This window comes from Eptatretus burgeri, chromosome 5 (assembly GCF_056783735.1).
Source record: "Eptatretus burgeri isolate ZD-2024b chromosome 5, Ebu_testis_v1, whole genome shotgun sequence".
In the NCBI taxonomy this organism is placed as follows: Eukaryota; Metazoa; Chordata; class Myxini; order Myxiniformes; family Myxinidae; genus Eptatretus; species Eptatretus burgeri.
In genome coordinates, this window is record NC_140965.1 from 31545885 (window position 1) to 31566605 (window position 20721).

Below are 20721 nucleotides of genomic sequence, written 5' to 3' on the forward strand. Positions count from 1 at the left end.
TCTCAATATTGGGTATGTCCACCTCTGGCACCAATCGCTACATTAAGGTCCATGGAGTGTTTTAGCAGTACTTTGGACAGTTTGGAATTGATTGTGTAGACGGGTCGTGCGAATGTATTGGTCCTGAGCTGGAGTCGTTATCCTCCGACGTCCACTTCTTGGCGATCCTGTGGCTTGATAGCATCTTCTGAGGTCATAAACTGTTCTACTCTTCCCATGAAAGAGCTTTGCATTATGGCTAATGGAAAAGCCTGCTTGAAGGTGTCCAATAATTTGATTCATTTTTTGACAGACCTGGCATTGTAATGGATTGTTGAAGAATGTGATCACAAGTGTTTTTTGTTGTTTTTTTTTTTCTTTCGGGAGGTGGGGGGTGGGGGGTGTTTTTTTTTTTTTTTTTTTTTGAATGATCCAGATGCTGGTGCCTCGGAGCAACCTAAAAAAGAACTTTAAGGTGCATGAGTTGTACTGCTGAACAATTATTGCATGAGGCAATTGCGCTTTGTGGAAACTTACAATCGGGTGTTCTGCACATCCCTCGTGCCAAAAGCATTTGGAATGAACACTGGAACAGTATTTCAACAAGTCCATTATCAATTCTACATGTTGGGGTTTTTTAATGGCAAAGAGTATAGTTGGGGCATGTGAATTTTCCTCACTTGCCAGAATGGGTAATTTAAAAGAAAAAAAGGTTAACCCAATTATATGATTTCATAAAGTTGACGTTCTTCATGGCTCCAAAGACTCCTTTTGTTGAAATGTATTATTGTGCAGTATTTGACTTGAATGATTTTTGTTTTTTTGTTTGCTTGTTTTTCAGCTTTCATATGTGCTCATGATAATATGACCACGTCCACGCCCGTGCCCACGAACACCACGCCCGTGCCCACGAACACCACGCCCGTGCCCACGAACACCACGACCGTGCCCACGAACACCACGACCGTGCCCACGAACACCACGCTGACACCCGCTACAACCACACCCTCTACTCCACCAAAGCCAATGAAGGGCAATTACAATGTCACAAATAAAGATAACCAAACATGTCTGCTGACTGTGATGGAAATCCAACTCGTCATTACTTCCTCTGACAAGAAGGTACACCTTCTATTTCCTTCACTCTTTGTGCATATGTCTATTTACCTTGTGTGTTTGGAAAGTGATTGCATGTTGGAGATTGTTGTTGAGTGCAGTCTCTCACCACCCCCCCCACCCCCTTGAATTCCTCTCCTTCCCCAGAAAAAGGCGACAAATTTCAATGTGGATCCATCTAAAGTAACTGTCAGTGGAGGTTGCCAGAAAAATGTGTCGTATGTTAATCTTGCATACAATCAAGGGAACATGACTTTTTATTTTGTAAGTAGTGTACATTTTTATGTTTCTATATTATTGAGGTCATTGTGTAATACTTGTATATACTTGATACAAATTTCCTATGTGCATGCAAGCCATTTATTTGGTCCATTATGCCAGCACTTAGTTCATACCCTGTTACTTTGATCTATTCCTTTATTCATCATTTATGACACCAACCCTCCTTGGAGTTTCCTGCTGTATCCATCTTGTCCACCCTATACATCATCCTCTCCTGCCCCCCACCCACTCTTTTCCTCCCCACACCCTTTGTCTGTCCATGTCTCCCTCTAGCTTGGCCTTCTCCTCTGCCGTTGGTGCCGCCCCCCCCCTCCTGTTCCTCATGCATCCTGTTATGTCCTGATGCCTTCAGTAAACTAGCTCTTCCATGAGTCTCGACGATGTGCACACAAAAAAAAAAACACCTGTTTTTTTTTTTCTATTACTTTACCATGGGTGGGGGGAGGGAGGGGGGTGAACCTTCCTTTTTGGGGAATTGCAAATACTTGTCTGCATGCATACATGCATGGATATACAAGGAACATTGGTGCAGATGGAGGTCATTCAACCCATGCCTGCACTACACCAACCCAGCAACAATCACCCTTCATTCTAAAATTGAGGATGGAAGCAAACCAAAACTGACTTGGATTTGGTATGTGATTATTAACAGTATATTTTCATGATATGATTTTCATGATTCATCCAAATTTGAGCCATAAGTGATGGTCTATGTAGAAGTAATTGAGCTTGTCCCGAGAACAGCTCAAACTGGTAATGGAGACTAGGCGTAAGATACACACATTGACCCAGGTCAATGGCTCTATTATTGGCATGGCTAGGTAGGAGGCCAAGTCTCAAGGTCGGCTTGTCACCCACCACAGGCAGGTTGACAGACTCCCTTTTCTATCGCGTCTGGCCTTCTCTTCCCATTATCTCGTCCCTCCCAGCCTCCCCAGGTTGCACGCACATGTGCTTACAGCCAATTCTCAACTGAAAACTCCTTCCATTACTTCATCCCTTTACTCTCTTATCCGTGGAACAGACTCCCATCGTCTGTTGTCTCGTGCCCCTCATTCAAGTCTTTTCAGAGTGCTGCCAATTCATTGGCACTTTTTGCCTTCTCCCACCTATCCACCTCTGCTCTCCTCCTCACTGACCCTCGCCTCCCCCTTTTCATTTCTGACACTTGTGTGCAATATCTATCCTTCCGTTTCCCACGGATCCTTTATCTAGGAACCTGCTATCTTCTGTTTAGCTCCTATGAGTGTAATTTTTTTTTGGAGAAAAAGTTGCAATTTTGCTTTGCATTTGTTTTGTCAGACTTGTCATAATAATAACTAATATAATGTATCATAACAAGGGACTTCAATGCAGGAGGCTGCCATTCGACCCACCAAACCTATTGCTAACTTGTAGTTGCTCTCTCTTTAATGCTAAGTACCATGCAAGGAAGCAACACGTGCCGTTTATAGTCTTTGGTATGACTAGGTCAGGATTTGAACTGCTGACATACCAGACTCAGTGGATCTAACAATTAGCCACCAAGTCTGGTTTTGTACAGTTAGTTATTCGGCACAGATTTGCTCTCTTCTTAGGGTAAAGGGTTGACATGTACAAAGCGAAAGAGGAGGTAAAGGGTAAATTTAGTTATGAACGTATGGGGCGAAGAAAGCAATTGTTGGGGTGGGTCTGAGAGGGGTGGTGGGTACACAAAATGCCATTTTTTGTGAAAATTTATTTAATCAATTCTTATTTTTTATTATTCAGATATAGTTTAAGCTCACCTGGACCTTAGTCCAGTGAGCTTATGCGATTGACTGACTGACTTACAGGCACTGCTTGGTCAGTCAGCGAGTCTGTAAACTTCAATTGTCCTTTGAACCAAACACAATTTTCATGAAACTTGGCTATGAGCTTCATATCAGATTCCAAACAAAAGTGTGTTGGCCGCATCAAAATCTGCGCTCCTTAAGGGGGGGGTCTACAGGGGGGTTTTTGACCCAACAAAATAGGTACAGTGCCCATAGAAAGTCTACACCCCCCTTTCAAAATTTTCACCTTTTGTTGCATTGTCGCCTGGAATTAAATTGCATTAAATCAGACTTTTTCCACCTTTATTTACACATCGTAACCCACAACTTCCAAGCGTAAAACAAATTTCAGAAAATTGATTAAAAATACAAAACTAGAATATCTTCATTAGATGTGTCCACCCCTCCCCCCCAAGTTAATACTTGGTGGAAGCACGTTTGACAGCAATTACAGCTTTGAGTCTGTTGGGATGGGTCTCTTCCAACTTTGCACACCTTGATTGGGCAATATTTGCCCATTGTTCTGTACAAAACTGTTCAAGCTCAGTCAAGTTGCATGGGGAGTGTTGATGGACAGCAATCTTTAAGTCATGCCACAGATTTTCCATTGGATTTAGGTCGGGGCTCTGACTGGGCCACTCAAGGACATTTATCTTTTTTTCCCCTTAGCCACTCCAGTGTAGCCTTTGCTGTGTGCTTCGGGTCATTGTCGTGCTGAAAGATGAACTTCCGTCCCAATTTCAGCTTTCTTGCAGAGGGCAGCAGGTTTTCCTCTTTGGTTTTTCTGTGTTTTGCTCCATAAATTTTCCCTTCTATCCTGATAAGTACACCAGTCCCTACTGATGAGAAAAATTCCTATAACCTGATGCTGCCAATACCATGCTTCACAGTCGGGATGGGTTTCTTTGGGTGATGAACTGTGTTAGGTTTGCGACAAACATAACGTCATTTTGCATTTTGGCCAAAAAGTTCCCTCTTTGTTTCATCAGACCACAAAACCTTTTTCCACAAGGCTTTAGAATCTCTGTAATGGTTTTTTGCATACCTCAAATGAGACTCAAGGTGAGCTTTTTTGAGTTCCTTCTTGCCACCCTAATGTACAGGCCAGACTTTTGTAGTGCTTGGGATATTGTCACATGCACACAGTGACCAGTCTTTCCCATAAAGGCATGTAGTTCTTTCAAAGTTCCCATTGGCCTCTTGGCCTCTCTGATCAGTCTCTTTACATAGTCAACCAGTTTGGAGGGGTGGCCTGATCTAGGCAGGGATTTTGGCGGTACCATACACCTTCCACGTCTTAATGATTGTCTTGCCTGTGCTCCAAGGAATATTCAAGGCCATTGAAATATTTTTGTACCCATACCCTGATCTGTGCCTTTCCACAACTTTATCCGAAAGGCCTTTTGAAAGTTCCTTGGTGTTTGGGGTTGTCTTTGTTGTGAAATGCACTACCAGCAGTGGAAACTTACAGGAACAGCTGATTTTATTCTGAAATTATCAGAATCACTCCAATTTAACACAGGTGGAGGCCAATTAACTTGGTGTGTGATTTTGAAGGTGATTGGTTATACCTGATCTAATTTACAATTGATATTATAAGGGGGTGGACACTTTTCCAACCAAGATATTATACTTTTGTATTTTTAATTTTTCTGGAATTTGTAGAATTTGTTTTTCACGTGGAAGTTGTGGGTTACGATATGTAAATAAAGGTGTAAAAAGTCTGGTTTAATGTAATTTAATTCCAGGCTATAAGGCAACAAAAGGTGAAAAATTTGAAAGGGGGTGTAGACTCTCTCAACACAGTGTATTTGCTCTCTTCTCCGAAGCTACATACATGACTTTGAAACTTGACCACAACCTTCATCGCCCATGATGTACCAAAGTTTGTTCATGGCATTAATAATACTCAGGGTCTTGGGGGATTTGCAGGGAGTTTGAGCCCCCCTAAAATGGGTATTTGCTTTCTTCTCTGAAACTACGCACACAATTTCAATGAAACTTGATTACAACCTTCATCACCTGTCATATACCAAAGTTTGTTCACGGCATCAAAAATAATCAGGGCTGGGGGGGGGGGGATCTGCTTATGCTTTACCCCCCCCTTCCCCCCACGTTCAAAATAGGTGATTGCTCTCTTCTCTGAAGCTACACACATAATTTCAATGATATTTGACCACAACCTTCACTCGTGATGTTTCAAAGTTTGTTCACACCATAAAAATTCAGGGTCTAAGTGGATCTGCAGGGGTTTTGAGTGACTGTTGCTCCTGATCCAGGTGAGCTTCATGACTGACGGTCCTATTTTTATATGAGGTATGGTTTGCTTTCTGATGAGGATGTATGAGCTCAATTCGCTATTTTATTGGTGCTCTTGATTGTAACATTGCCTTTTTTTCTCCCTGAACCCTACAGAAAGCAAACAATAAAACGTTCTACTTCTCAGGCTTTGTTGCCAACTTTACGAATAAATTTCCTGGGCCATTTAAAGGTAGGTTTCTCATGGGGAAGGGTACAGGGTGGATTTGATGAAATAGACCTTTATATTTGATGTGAGGCTCTGTGGAGCTTGTACATATATCCCATGAAGTACAAGGACATTGGTAGACAACAATGCACATTTTACATGAATGGCATTGGAAGACCATCGACACATACACTGCTGTGCAAAAGTCTCAGACGCTTTTTCTTTTTCAAATCGGATGCATAAGGAAACTAAATCTGTGTTCAATGCAAATACACCTTGATCAAAAATATTATTATCTAATTCAAATTACCAAATTTATACACATTACACTATGATATAAACGAATAGGGAGTGTATCCACCCTTTTCCTTCAAAATAATTGAAATTCTTCTCGGGGAAACTTTGAAATAATTTTGTTATAAAATCCTGAGGAATGGTGTTCCATGCTTCTTCCATGAACTTCAAAAGATCATCTAAGTTGCTGTGATTATTTTTTTTTTAACTTCTTCTTTATCCATCATCACGATCTTCCAAAATAATTGGTGGCTGGTCCATAGTCAGAACTGTGTCCTTCTCGAGCTAATCCACATAGTTGAAAACTGACCACAACATCTTTTACGTGGCTTTGATTCACATAGTTGTGATACAATTTCCTGCTTGCTTCTCCAACACTGTCTGGCAAATCTTGGTCTTCATTTTTAGCTCACCTGGAACGTATGGGATTGTGCGTTGTCTATCTACAAACACTTTCAACTTCTTCTCTGAAACGACACACAGCATTTCGATGAAACTTTACCACAACCTTCATCACCATGTCTGTACAAAATTTTGTTCATCGCATTAAAAAAATTGGGCCCTATGGGGGCTTTCCCCCAAAATATGTATTTGCTTTCTTCTCAAAATTACACATGCATTTCTGATGAAACTTGACCATAACCTTCATCACCTGTGACATTCCAAAGTTTGTTCACAGCATTAAAACAAAATTGGGGTCTGAGGGAGTTTATGGGGGGATTACCCCCCCCCCAAAGAGATATTTGCCTTCTCAGAAGCGACACACACTTCTGAAACTTGACCACAACCTTCATCACCCATGATGTACCAAAGTTTGTTCATGACGTTAGAAAAATCGGGCTCATTGGGAGTTTAAGGGGGATTGCCCCCCCCCAAATATGAGGCCCGGCGAGGAGGAGTGATGTAAGCGACATTTTTTAATGATATGATGGTGATAGGCTCGGATGATAGGGGAAGGGTTAAAATAGTGCTATATGGCATTAACTCCAAAATGGCCGATGTGGCCCTTACATCACTCCTCCTCGCGGCGCCTCATATGTATTTGCTTTCTTCTCTGAAACTACACACACAATTTTGATTAAACTTCACCACAACCTTCAAAACCTGTGATTTACCAAAGTTTGTTCATGCCATTAAAGAATTCCAAATCTACGGGGCGGGGGGAGGGGGGGTGAGGATTATCCCCCAAAATAGGTATTTGCTTTCTTCTCAGAAACTACATACCTTATTACATTGAAACTTCACCACAACCTTCATCACCCATGATGTAACAAAGTTTGTTCATAACATTAGAAAAATCGGCGTCTAAGGGGGTAGGGGGGATTGTCCCCAAAAATATGTATTTGCTTTTTTCTCCAAAAATACATGCACAATTTCGAAGACAAACTTGACCACAACCTTCTATCCATCCATCCATTGGGACCATCCTCTGTGCTGAGCGTTGGTGCTGCCTATGCAGTCTCCTTGGCTGTTTGACGCACTCCTGGACGGGTCATCACTCCGATACAGGATACCAGCATGCTGGCATTCATTTTGCCGACATCGGAAGGATGACAGGCAGATTCAACCCCACCTGGTGTTAATTCAACAGCCGAGTGGGATTTGAACTCAGGATCCGAGGATACCAAGCCCACCACCCTAACCATGAAGCCAGCACCAGGCATACCACAACCTTCATCACCCATGATGTACCAAAGATTGTTCACACGATTTTTAAAAATTGGGCTCCAAGGGATTCTATGTAGGGGTCGCCCCCCAAATGAGGTATTGCTTTCTTTCTTCTTAGAAACTATACACACAATTCTGATAACTTGACCACCACCTTCCACAAGTATGCTGAGTTGATGCGTCCTTGCTGCTTGTATTATAATAACTAGTACGTGCTCGTAAAAAAAAAAAAAAAATTAATAAATATTCAAACCGCGAGCAACAAACAACAACCACAGGCCGTTTCTTCGCTCTCTCGTGCCCGTACGTGCGTGGCCCGGAAGTTCGCATATTATTCGCAGTTACGATTATTTGCAATTTAGTTTTAATACCCAATTATTCAATTAGCGCCAACGTATTTTACCTTTTCCCAATGTCGTGGCAAGGAAAAACAAAAAGAGAAGAGAGAAAAAAATTTACTTCCTGGTTCGGAGCATACCAGCACTCTGATGTTACCGAAATTTATGCACCATCTAATATGAAAACGATCATAACTTGGGGCATTGTTTATCTATAAATGCGCATAAGAAAGAGAAATTATTAGAATACACAGTCATCATTATCCGGAAGCCCGTACGTTGTAACCCGTAATGGGGAACGCGACTGAGCTTTCCTTCCCCATCGGCCATGCCCACGCAGCAACGTGTCCTGTCATTGGTTTGGTAAATAAATGGCCATAACTTGGGAAGCACTTGTCCGATTAATATCGAACCTTGAAAAGGCACATCCTCAGGTCCCCAGCAATATATCTGGCAAGTTTCAATTAAATCCGACCAGTGGTTGTCGAGAAACAGCGGTCACACACACACACACACACACACACACACACACACACACACACACACACACACACACACACACACACACACACACACACACACACACACACACAGCTGGAATTATAGATAGATACAAACCGAGATGGTTTCATGCTACACCAATGACTGAAACGCCTTAAGTTTGCCAGAAATTGGACGAGGTTTGTACGAAATACCCAAGTGTGGATCATGGCTTCAAAATGTTTGCTTTTGTGCTCAGAACATTTTACAGAGTACTGATATGAAACAATACAGATGGCTACGTCTTGTGGTTATCCACCATGATTGAGAGAGGTCGCCATCCCCACAATGTTTATTTGAAGAAACAGCTATCACTCAAAACTAACACCATCTCCACCCAGTTACTGGCACATGTACATGGACGATTTGAGCGGTGAATAAAACGCCTGTTGCCATTGCCTGGTAGTTTCCATGAAAGCATCTGAAAATAATTATCTATTCTCAACACAAATATCAACAAATCATATGAACCACCATCTATTCATCGTCGAGAAAAAGTATGCATGTATCATCTACTCCTCCGAGAGGATTTGACCGAGGACTCCAAAACTTTCAGGGTCCCCCCCCTCCATCATTCCCCCACAATACCCTCCACTGTTCCAACCCCACCCTGCTCCGCCCTCCAACATCCCCCCTCCACTAGGGAGAGACATCGACATATCATGGACATGATGGTGGGACACGGCACACACAAAATCGTGACCGGGAAAAGTATGAAATTAGACCAACACGTAACGTACAAGACACCTGGTCAGCCTGTGACGGGACAAAGCATTCGTCTGCCCATTTTGGCTGCAATGTCTGAGTGTGCTTGGGCGGTTTACATGCTGTTAGATGATGATTGATATTTCTGCTTGAGTTATATCTAAACTGTTAATTGAATGTAAAAATCAAACCCAACCAAGCTGAAGTGATCATGTGACGAGCGTTTTCCGTTTCACAAACACTTCCGCCTTCTTCCTGTGAATCACACGCCCAAGGAAGGCTCAAAACGCATGGGTGAAACTTGTTCCGTCTTTTACAGAAATCCACATTTTTGTTACGGCCCATATGGAGGTTTCCGTATGTTTGTCATTAGAAAAGCTTTATGCGATTTATAGGGGAGGGAATCGAGGTGCTATTCCAATATGCTCATTCATTTCTTCACCCATTTCATCTGGATGGGGTTGCAATGCTAACGCATCATGACCACTATGGTGTACCACTTTTGCAAAAGTAGTTGCAGGAATGAAGCACAATGTGCCCATCGATTCCACTAGTGAAGTTAGGTGATCGACCAAAGTTTGAAAATTTTCCCGCCTTTTTTGACTGCGGGCCGCCATTTTGAAATTTCAGAAAAAATCCATATTTTTGGAAATAATATTGATTTTTGAATATTTTTAAAAATATATTTATCTGTGTTGAGATGGCCGAATGCACTTCAGTAGGCACCATTATGATAGTAAGTACCGTAAATATTATTCACAAACTTGTCCCGACATTTTGAGAAGGGGTTGCCATTTTGGAAATTCAGTGAAAATCGTATATTTTGTGTATATCTGATGAAATATATATATATATATATATATATATATATATATATATATATATATATATATATATATATATATATATATATATATATTTTATTCTTTGTGTACTTGCAGATAAACCTTGACTGACCTATGGTCAGGGCTCCTGTGGCTATGTGGGACAATTTTGCGAAAGTGCTAATTCTTTGCGTGTCGTAAATGATCTGGATTTGACCACTGAAATGGTGGTGCGCATATTCTAGGAATTAACTTGGAATTAATTCCTAGTTATTAGGATTTAATGATTTAATAATTCCTATTAAATCCTAATTAATTCCTAATCGATTGTTTTAACTCGGAATTAAGCTAGTGTCTGACTTTATTCATATATGCAATGATGAGAAACAACGTCAAGCATTGCTACAGTGCGTGGAAGAGCACAGGAAGCTTTACCCAGACTATACAAAACAAACGCTATGTTATCTATAAGATATCTGTGTGGTTGCTTGTTTGCGATAATTGTTATGTTGTCATATATGAAAACTATGTCGCTTAACACATATTTGGTTGTTCTCATAATTAAATGATCATGCTCTCATTTGTCATTAATAATGTCTTTATGAAAATGCTACGACTGATATTCTATAAATGCCTAAATGTGCTGTGCAATAATTGTCAAAATATGGGATTTTCAGTGAAATTCCAAAATGGCAACCCCTTCTCAAAATGTTGGGACAAGTTGTGAATAATATTTACGGGTACTTACTATCATACTGGTGCCTACTGAAGTGCATTCGGCCATCTAAACATAGAGAAATCTATTTTAAAAAATATTCAAAAATCAATATTATTTCCAAAAATATGGATTTTTTTTTCCTGAAATTTCAAAATGGTGGCCAAAATGGTCAGACGTGAAAATTTTCAAACTTTGGTCGATCACCTAACTTCACTAGTGGAATCGATAGGCACATAGTGCTTCATTCCAGCAACTACTTTTGCAAAAGTGGTACACCCTAATGACCATGATTATGTGAATCACTCCCATGATCGTTTTTATTTTGAGGTAATTTTGTAGAAGTGAGTCAGGTACAAATGCTTGTAAGTGTGTTACTGTGATCAGATGTCCGCCAGGCAGGAGAACGTCTGTCTATGTCGGGAACTAGCGTCCATTGTTGTATTTTCCCATCGCCGTTTGATCCGATGAACTTCACGCAAAATACCAAAGTGCCATCTTTACATTGCTTGAAGTGAAGACACAATTCTGCTGGAAAGCCTGATAATGTCTGTTGTTTGTGACCACATCGATACGAGACCAATAAATCTTAACAAGGAACATTGACGGACGAAGCCATTTGGTGCATCACGCCTGCACTGCACCACCACATTAAATATGTCCGTAAGGCTCTCGACTCGGTTTCATCAGGGGGAGGACTAGGGATGAGAAAAGTGTAGTAGGCACAGGGACTAGACTGCTCGAGTATTATAAATTCAAATAAAATCGATGTTTTAAAACTCATTTGTTTATTATGACTTGCAACTTTCCCTTGTACACATCACACATGGCATGGTGTGTGTTTACTGACGCCTGCTGGAGAGGGTGTTACAATTGTTAATTCCCTTGATCTCTTTTTAGAGAACGTTACCAGTTTTAACCTTCCTTGTGGATTTGCCATTGAAGCCATGCCGAAATAGTTTCTCACATGCTAAATCTGCAATGTCTATTATGAGGTAACAGAAAACAGAAGTAAATAAATGTGCAGAAAACATAACGGGGTAGTGGAGCGAGGGTTTCTCTGGTTTACACTGGAGCGTGGGTGATTTTAGGAAACCCCTCCATCATGACTTGCGAGGTTTAAAAAGCTAGTGAATTATATTTGAGAGAGGGTGAACCGCTCAATTCCATGACCGTGAGTTTAAAGGGGGTAGTGAATGGCTCTGGTTTTGCACCACGAGAGAGGTGTTTTGGGTAAACTGATCCATTTCATGACACATGACGTGACCCCCCCCTCCCTCCCCCCCCCGAACCTCTCCCTTTTCTAAAACACTTGTATTAAAAGTCCTGCAAAGGTATGTGGTATTCAGTATTCATTTATTTTATGATAACAAAATGCTGTGCCAACTAACTTAATATAATCTTCCCAGCAATGGATGTTCAGATGTAATTAAAAAAAAATTCTTCCCCAAATATAATTTTCATTTGCATTATTTTTTTTGTTGCATTTGGACAGGAATCACCCCCAAATGGCATATTTTGACGTGAATTTTTCAAAATTTTCCAGGGGGACATGCCTCCCTGGTAATTTGTTTTTCTCTCGTTGCTTTTCTCTTTTCAAAAGGTCTGCAGTTTTACCCATGGAAACGATACGGCTCCACAATCCCCCCGAAAGTGTTTCCATCATTAATTTTGTCTCCAATAGTTTCTTCAAAATGCCACTGATCAGTTATAACAGTTTGAGAACCATCAGAGTCGCTGATGATGGTGGAATCATTATCTGAATCCAAGCTCGAAATACACTGTTCCTCCATCTAAACTGCCGTTCAGATTAATACGGCTTCAGGGTGTGACGTCACTGGTGAAATCGAAAATTTGATGCTCTGAGGCTTTTTGTGACACTGTGATTGACAAAAAATAATTCATTCATATATATATATATATATATATATATATATATATATATATATATATATATATATATATATATAATATTGTTGCGGCCACGGGTACTGAGACACCAGCTTGTAACTCGTGGATTAATTCTCGGAAGAGGAAGAGTTGTCCTCGGAAGAGCCGGACCTGGGGCCACCACTCACAATTAATGTTGTGGTGTGGTGGGTTGTTTTAGAACCACGAACGCCACCCACTTAACCAAGAGTTCCAGTGTCCACCGTCTAATTATTCCGTTTAATTAGAGGTCACGTGGTTACCTGAGTGGGGAGCGTGCCCTCGGTAAAGCACCAATCTTATCTCAATTAGATTTTAATTAGGGCGGCCGAGCGTTTTAACCGCTGGTGGGTGCCAACTATTTTTGGTCACATCTGTGGTAATTACCTCCCAGTCTATCTAGGTTCAGACAATGCTAGACCAATGGAAGGAAAGGACAAACACGGACAGGTTGGAAGTCGACAAATGATTTCTTAATAATAAAATAAATAAATAAAAAGAACTTTTTCTTTTCTTAGGTAAATAAATGAATAAGTTTCAAAGCAACTGAAATGAATAATTTACTCAGGCAAAATCAATCAATCATGCCAGGAAAGAGACAAAGAGCAGATGCTTATCAGGGGTTGACTTACAGCTAAACACAGACAAGGGTACCCAGCAGATCATTCGGAGGGTGGGGGGAGAAGAGTCGTCTTGCTCATTAGAGAGTAGTTGTCCATGAAGTGAAAACATCCTGAAATGTGTGCTTGCGTGTCACCTCCATCGCCAGCACCCAGCCTTGCCGTGCACCCTCTCATTAACAGCCTGGAACGCGAGTCGACGTCTGGGAGGGCACCGAGATCGTCTGTCATGGGTCTAGACCCTGGTGCTGCGACTTGCGCAACTCCTCACACTTCACGAAACTGGTGACATCCAGTGACCCACACGGTCCGTTGGTGACTGATCCACACCTCACTTGTTGGTGACCGATTCCGTGCCTTACTCGTTGTCGGCGTTGCTCACACCCACACGCGCACCACACACTCGCTTGCTCAAGCACTGGGAAGGACGAATTGTCTCGTTGTTGGCGCTGGTCAGACACCCACATGCGCACCACGTGCTCGCTTGCTCGCTTCTCCTCTTCTTTTTTGCGCGCTTACACCCGTTTCTTGCTCGCTACTCACGCTTGCTTCTCTCACTTTCTTTCTCTCTGGTTTGCTTGCCCTCTCGCTTTCTTTTTCGTTCTCTTCTCCCTCCTCTTACTTCCCTCGCCTCAGAACGGACCTCCAATTCGTCTTATATCTGTGGCCGTCTCCGCAGGCGCAGAGTCCGCTCCAAGTTCACCCCGCCCCACTTGCGCATGGTTACAATGACGACCCGTGCACTCTCAAAAAGGGTGGGCGTCGGCGCTCACGAAAGAACATGTGCATAAACGTTGCTGAGGAAAAATAAGGGCGTGCGTCAGAGCTCGCGAAAAATGTGTAAACATGCCTGTTATAAAAAAAAAAAAACTTCCCATAAGAGAGGGGATCGATTCTTTACCCTTCTCAACGCATCACATTTAAAATCCCCCTTCTCAACGCATCACATTGAAGATCCCATTAGACATGGGGATGGGGCTAATCTGAACATTCATTTAAGGAAATAACTGTTTGAGGACCTGGATGTGTGGATGCATTCATCAGACCGGATTCTGAAATCGGTAACAATATTTTCAAATGAGACCGTGATTGATGATTCTCAATGGTTTTCAGGAAGAAAAAAAAATTTCATTTGGGTTCCCCTTTAAGTTTTCCACCATCTTTGAATATAATTCAGTGTTTGATACATTAATGAGCAACCCGACTGCCTTTGCCGCTGTTTCAATCTTGTTGAGTATTGTCTGAGCATCTGTTGGTGTGTCTGAGATTAGAGCACCATCTGCAAAATCAAGATCATTGATGTTAACCGTAGGATATATTCTGCTTCTTCTTTCTGTAAGTGTTAAGCCCAGTGATTCGTGTTCACTTAACGCTGTTCTCATGACACAGTCGAGGACTATGACAAATAAAAATGGTGTTGCTGTGTCACCTTGGAGAACTCCATTGAAGATATGGAATAATTCTGTCTCACCATCGAGTGTGATTGCTTCAGCGCCATTGTAAATTATCTCCATCGCCCTTACTAGTTCATCTTGTATGCCATACACTTTCAAAATCAAGACCATATCCTTCCTATTAATGGAATTTTTTTTTTCACCAACGTGGTTTTAACTAACATGGAATTTTCCATGAACATAATCTGCGTAACCCCCACAATATTTGAGGGTTTACTGTATGGCATGATGTTTCAAAACATTGTCAATGGATTCAGACGAAACAAGTTGGATGAGTTGGTTCGGTGACGAGAACAAGCCGATTCGATTTTGGTTCAGGTCTGAATCCAGATCCAGCCTATCGGTGGGATATAAAACGTAAACTGTTTAGCCTGGCAGAGGTATGTGCTCTACCGAGTGCCGGTCTACTTTACTTCGAGTTATGAACACAAGTTTTTGAAAATAAGTCAACATTGTCATAAAAGCAGAAAATATTAGCTGAAGCTTTGAGTAAACTTTTGATACTCGGAACAACATCCATGTATTGTAACTCCTGAATGTGTCTCAGACTTTTGCACAGCATGGTACATATGGGATTTGAACCTGTTTACCTACATCATAAGCCATCGTTTTCTGAGATCGCTAATCGGGCAACCCATTATTCACTTTACTTCATTAGATTCCACCCATTTCCGAAGAGATGGGAGAGGCTATTGTAACCAGCTTGTTAGTGTGTGCACATACATCAACTTTAAGAGATTATTGATTCTCAGACGTACTGTAATCTGTTGACCCTGGATTAAATGCTTCGTCTAGTTTAATGTAAATTTTGTGTATACATGCATTACTGTGATTGAATCATCCTCTTTTAAAATTCTACATCTGAAATTTTAATTGAAATCAATCAGTGTGTTCCATTGTTGAGTTTGAGGAAAATGCATTTATAAAAAATAAAAATTATAAATTAATTTACATTAACTTGCATTGACATTTGCAAGTGTTAAAATTCAAAGGGATTGTGACTTATTTGAGGTTGTAATTTGACTTGCCCATTCCTGTCCTTAGATTATTCAACACTAAAGGAAGTCAGTCATTTTCCCTTTAAATTTTAAAACCGATTTAATTTGGGATCATTGCAACCCCTCCCTCTATTTTTGAAGTTGTATGGTTGGTTAGCTTCAAGTGTCGGAATGTTGCAATCTCCGTACTCTGAGTATAATAGTAAACTAGTAAATAAAACGTTGCAATGAGTTTTATGACTTTATATGGCTGCCCTCTTGTGTTTGCAGGTCTCAATGTCTCCAACAACTCATTTAGTCTTTTCTCTACATCTCTTGGAAAAGCGTACAAGTGCTCTACAGAGCAGCACATTCATGTGCAGAAAAACGTGCAACTGAAATTGAGTGAACTCAAACTCCAGCCTTTCCTTGTTAAAAATGCAACTTTTGGTGAAGGTGAGCTTAAACGTCATATATATATATATATATATATATATATATATATATATATATATATATATATATATATATATATATATATATATATATATATATATATATATATATATATATATATATATATATATATATATATATAGATATGTCTTGTCTTTGTATATTCTGCTTCGTTAATTTGGGGGTCCAAAATGTTTTTCCCCCCTCAGTTTGTTTTTGTAGACAAAGTCGAGGCTCATGGTAAAGATAGTACGCTGAACTGAAGGGAATCGTCAAACAGGAAAAGGGGGTCGGGGAGGAGACACAGCAACCTGCAAATAAGAGGGGTGGACTGGTTAGATTATGACACAAGGTGGTGGTGCATATCTGTTTTTGGAGCCCTGTGGGCAACAATGGGATTGAGCTGAGCAGCCTTGTAAAGGTGGTTCCATAAATGGGAGAATAGAAGAACAAAAGGATTGAGGTGTGTGACTTATGTTCTTCAAAATCTGTACTGCGTTTTCCTGTTTTTTTTTTTTTTTTAATGTCATCCCAGGTGCAAGGAAGTTCAAAGTTAGAACGATGTCCTGACATTTCATTCATATCTATCAATCGTCGTAATGTCTTTTTTTTTGTTTGTTTCTGCAACTGACGATCATTTCAAGTTCAATCAACTTATCTAAAGGATTTGAAATACTATTTTTGTTGACTTTTTTTTAATTTTTTTTTAATTTGTGATGCATCAACATTTTGATATGGGAAATGTGTAGTAATTTGGAAACAAAAAGAAAAACTGTGATGTTCTGCTAACAAGCGCCATTGTGTTTGAACGCATTTTTTGCTCAGATGAACCATCAATTGAATTAATCCACCAATAACTGTCTAGTTTCTGGATGGACTTTCGTACAATTTTTTTTTTTTTTTTTTTTTTTTTTTTTTACCTCTGCATGTTGGCAATGAAAACATGATCGGTCTGACTGTGATCAACACTGAGTTTGTACACTTCATTAGATATAACGATGGGTTTGTCTGTTTCCAGTGGAAGAGTGCCAGCTGGACCAGGGCAGCTTGCTCATCCCGGTGATCGTGGGAAGCGTCTTGGTTGCACTGATAGTTATAGTCCTTATCGCTTACCTGATCAGCAGAAGGCGTAGCTATGCTGGCTACCAGTCAATCTAGGAATGATGATGATGCAAATGTTGTTGCTGACAAAGGTTTGCCGATCTGATCTAATCTGATCTGACCTGTATTTGAGATAAACCGAGGAGTTTCCTTTATTTTTGAAAATTCATGCTTTTGGGGTATTTCGCATTAGGATAACATTGCACCGTGAGAAGGAATGGTTGCTTTTGATTTTTGCAGATTTGTGAGCTGTTGATATATGTTAATGGACACCTGCCCAGATTTAACTTGTTCTGGCAAATTGGACCTTGCTGTGCTTTATCTGCCATTCAACTGTTCAAACTGAATGTATATTTTCTTCTTCTTCTTCACCCTAATGCTTTGTCCTTTTGTTGGAAGTTGCCACAAAATATCCCAAACTTCAAACACTGGCCAAAGTTTTATTTCAAAACGTCATCCATTGTTTGAAGTCTGTTTTGCCAGCATTGCATATTTTGGTTTGTTATGGTATAACCACGTTCCTGCATAATAAACAGTTTTGCCAAGTTTGAATCCTGAGCTCCAATATGTGCAGTTCTTGAGCAGTAAAAATTTCCTGTTCAAGGAAACAGTATAATTTTTTTTTCAATTTTGTAGGCTTGATTAAATGTTTGTTTGTTTTTTGTTTGTTTTGGACAAGTAGAGCATCAAAATACCACAATATTTTGCATTTCTCTTGTTGCATGTACATTTTGCGACAATTTGCATGTCGACCCTCCTGCATAAGGCTTATTGCTTTGCCACTGCTGATTGCTGGATTTAAATTCATTGCGCTCCTAATTTGTTGACGACCGACTTTGTATATTGAGTTTGAATTTTTTTGGGGGGTCGGGGGAACTGCGTGTTGTGTTTGCACTTTCCATTGAATTGGGTGTGAAGCCTGTTGTGCCTGATCCATATTTTTTTGATTCGACGAAAGAAATCGGAATATCCTGCTGTGTGATGCAGCTTATGATCTTTGCAAGGTTTTTGTTGTTTGTTTGTTTGTTTTCCTCTTCCACCCTGTTGTCTTACCAACCTCAAGTGATTTATTACTAGCATTTGGGTTTTTTTGTTTTTTTTTGGCAAAGCGAGCATGAAAATTGTCGCCCTGCCCTTGCATTTTGCAATAAAGGAGTTGCTCAAATGAATGTTGTTGTATAGCTTTTCTGAAAGCTTTTTCTCCTCATTAATAGTTATCAGAATGCCTCCCCCTTCCTTAAAACAGGCAAAAGAGCTTTTTCTTCATTTATGAGTTTTGGAATTGGACAAGGTCCATCCATATCCATGTGCAACACCTGGCTCCTGATTTCATCAATGTGGGAGTGTGGCTAAGTTCCCTGTAGGTCAGGACAGGAATTTGGAATGCTGTCAGTACCGGTGACAATCGCCTACTCTGATTAAAAAAAACAACAAAAAAAACGTGGAATCTAATGTTAATCACTTTTCTATGCCGACAGACAGACGTCTCTATCTTATGGTGTCCATCTGGTGGACGGTGTACTTTTTGGTGCAACATGCTTGTGAAGCACCACCCCAAGAGCTTGGTCTTATTAAGAATAAAATCCAAACGAGACGGCGCAATGGCGAGTGCATGACATCGGTCCCATCCTATCAGATGATATGAAAAATGATGAATGTTGTGCTCGATTTGTTTACAAGATTGGTGGGTTGTATTTGATGTTTTTCTGTTTCTGCTCACAAAGTCGCCAGAGGCATTGTTTTCCGTCCGGCTGGCTGTCCATCCGTCCATCCGTGATATCGTCCGTGATAGGTTTTCATTACGATGATAACGTACCGGCGAAAGGGATCCAAGTCAAACGTGGTGCAAGTTTGTATAATGATGCAAAGATGAACCGATTAAAGTGTGAGATCAATAGGTCAGAGATCATGTCAGCTAAAAATATGATACTTGAGACCAGATGAAGGGGTTTAAATCAAACTTGGTACAATTATGCATCATATATCCCGTAATGTGGGCGGAGGCATATCAGTCGACTTCGTGATGTGGAAGAGTCATTCTAATTTTTGTTTGTATGTGTATTTTACCTTTTGAGCCATCTTTCCTGGGTTCTATTCGCAGCCCCACAATGAGCCATCTTTCCTGGATATTGTGGATCTGTGCCAAAGAAGTGTTACCATAGTCTCTGGCTGGTGTTGCACTGGTCTGGTTTTTGTGATGTGGGCAGTTTTTCTCTGCATTTTTTATGAAGACAGGTATTATTCTTCCTCTTTTGTATGGCTGCAGTGGTGGCATCTACTGGATGCAATGAAACGTTGCTGTCTTCAGCCTGTTGTGGTTGGATAGTGTCAGGCTTTGTGGCTCCGACCATCCCCCTTCTCGGTGTTGTGCAGTCATGTATGATATGGTCGCAAGGTTGATTTGTATGTAATCTTTGCTCTATGATCATGTGTATATATATATATATATATATATATATATATATATATATATATATATATATATATATATATATATATATATATATATATATATATATATATATATATATATATATATATATATATATATATATTGTTGCATAAATGGCCCTTAGTGTGTTATATAGGATTATCCCAGATCCCCCATTAAATGCATGTTTCGCCAGGTTGTTCGGTAAATGGACGTTACATGTGTCGGGAGGTGTAGGAGGCATGTTCATTGTTCGTACAGTGGTAGTGTACCAAGAGGTTCTTCTTCTTCGTTCCCCTCTCCGAACGAGTCTCCGCCCAGTGCTCTGGGAGGAGCAGTCGGCTGGGAGGCGAGCAAGCTTGAAAAGGCAGGGGTGGATCTGCGATGAGCGCTGAGGTGGTGCAATCAGCTGTACAAGGGACAGCTGTGTCTGTTTTGCGATCGGCTTTCATGAGGAGCGAGCCGAAAAAAAAAAAAGGCAGGAAAGGGACTGCATGAGGTCTGTCTGCCATCGGCTGGGAGAGAAACTGAACTTGAGGGTTAGTCGGCGATCTGCCGAGGGAGTAACTGAGCCTGAATGTCGAGTGAGGATTTCTGCTGTATAGAAACGACAAGTGGGAGGCTGCAATCGGCGTCCAGAGGAACTGGCTGCTCTGTGAGTCAGTGATTGATTTTGTGAGGAGGTCATCGACAGGTTCAACCTGTGTCGAACCATGGAGCCTCTGTCCTTACGGCTCGACACGTTTGTCGATCTGCCTGTGGAGCCCAACACCCCGATTTGGCCTTGTCTGGTGAACAGGCCAGGCCAGGCCTGGACTTGCATGCTGGACCTTGTAAAAAGCCAGCTGGAGCATACCACAGATATTTCGTCTTGGGCCGTTGACCTCACGGGTCTGGACGTGCTGAGGAGGGCGTGCGCAAGCGGTTCCGGGAGAAGAAAGAGTACGAGCGCCATTTTTGCCACGCGGCGTGCTCGAGCCGGGTGCTCGAAGCCGTTGACATCGGCTTGTCACGAGCCATATTCGTGCCTTT

At 41.0% G+C, this 20721-nt stretch overlaps 1 protein-coding gene across 1 annotated transcript in view; it reads left to right on the forward strand.

Annotated features, from left to right (window-relative positions):
- The window catches only part of LOC147026163 (lysosome-associated membrane glycoprotein 1-like), a 70681-nt gene extending 52254 nt beyond the window's left edge, over positions 1–18427 (forward strand). Inside the window, exons 6-10 of the mRNA XM_085881281.1 lie at positions 821–1101; positions 1243–1359; positions 5586–5661; positions 15993–16157; positions 17176–18427. Coding sequence (XP_085737407.1) covers positions 821–1101; positions 1243–1359; positions 5586–5661; positions 15993–16157; positions 17176–17315 — 779 coding nt within the window. The 3' untranslated portion in view covers positions 17316–18427. The remainder of the gene's footprint in view (positions 1–820; positions 1102–1242; positions 1360–5585; positions 5662–15992; positions 16158–17175) is intronic.
- Positions 18428–20721: the final 2294 nt, after the last annotated feature.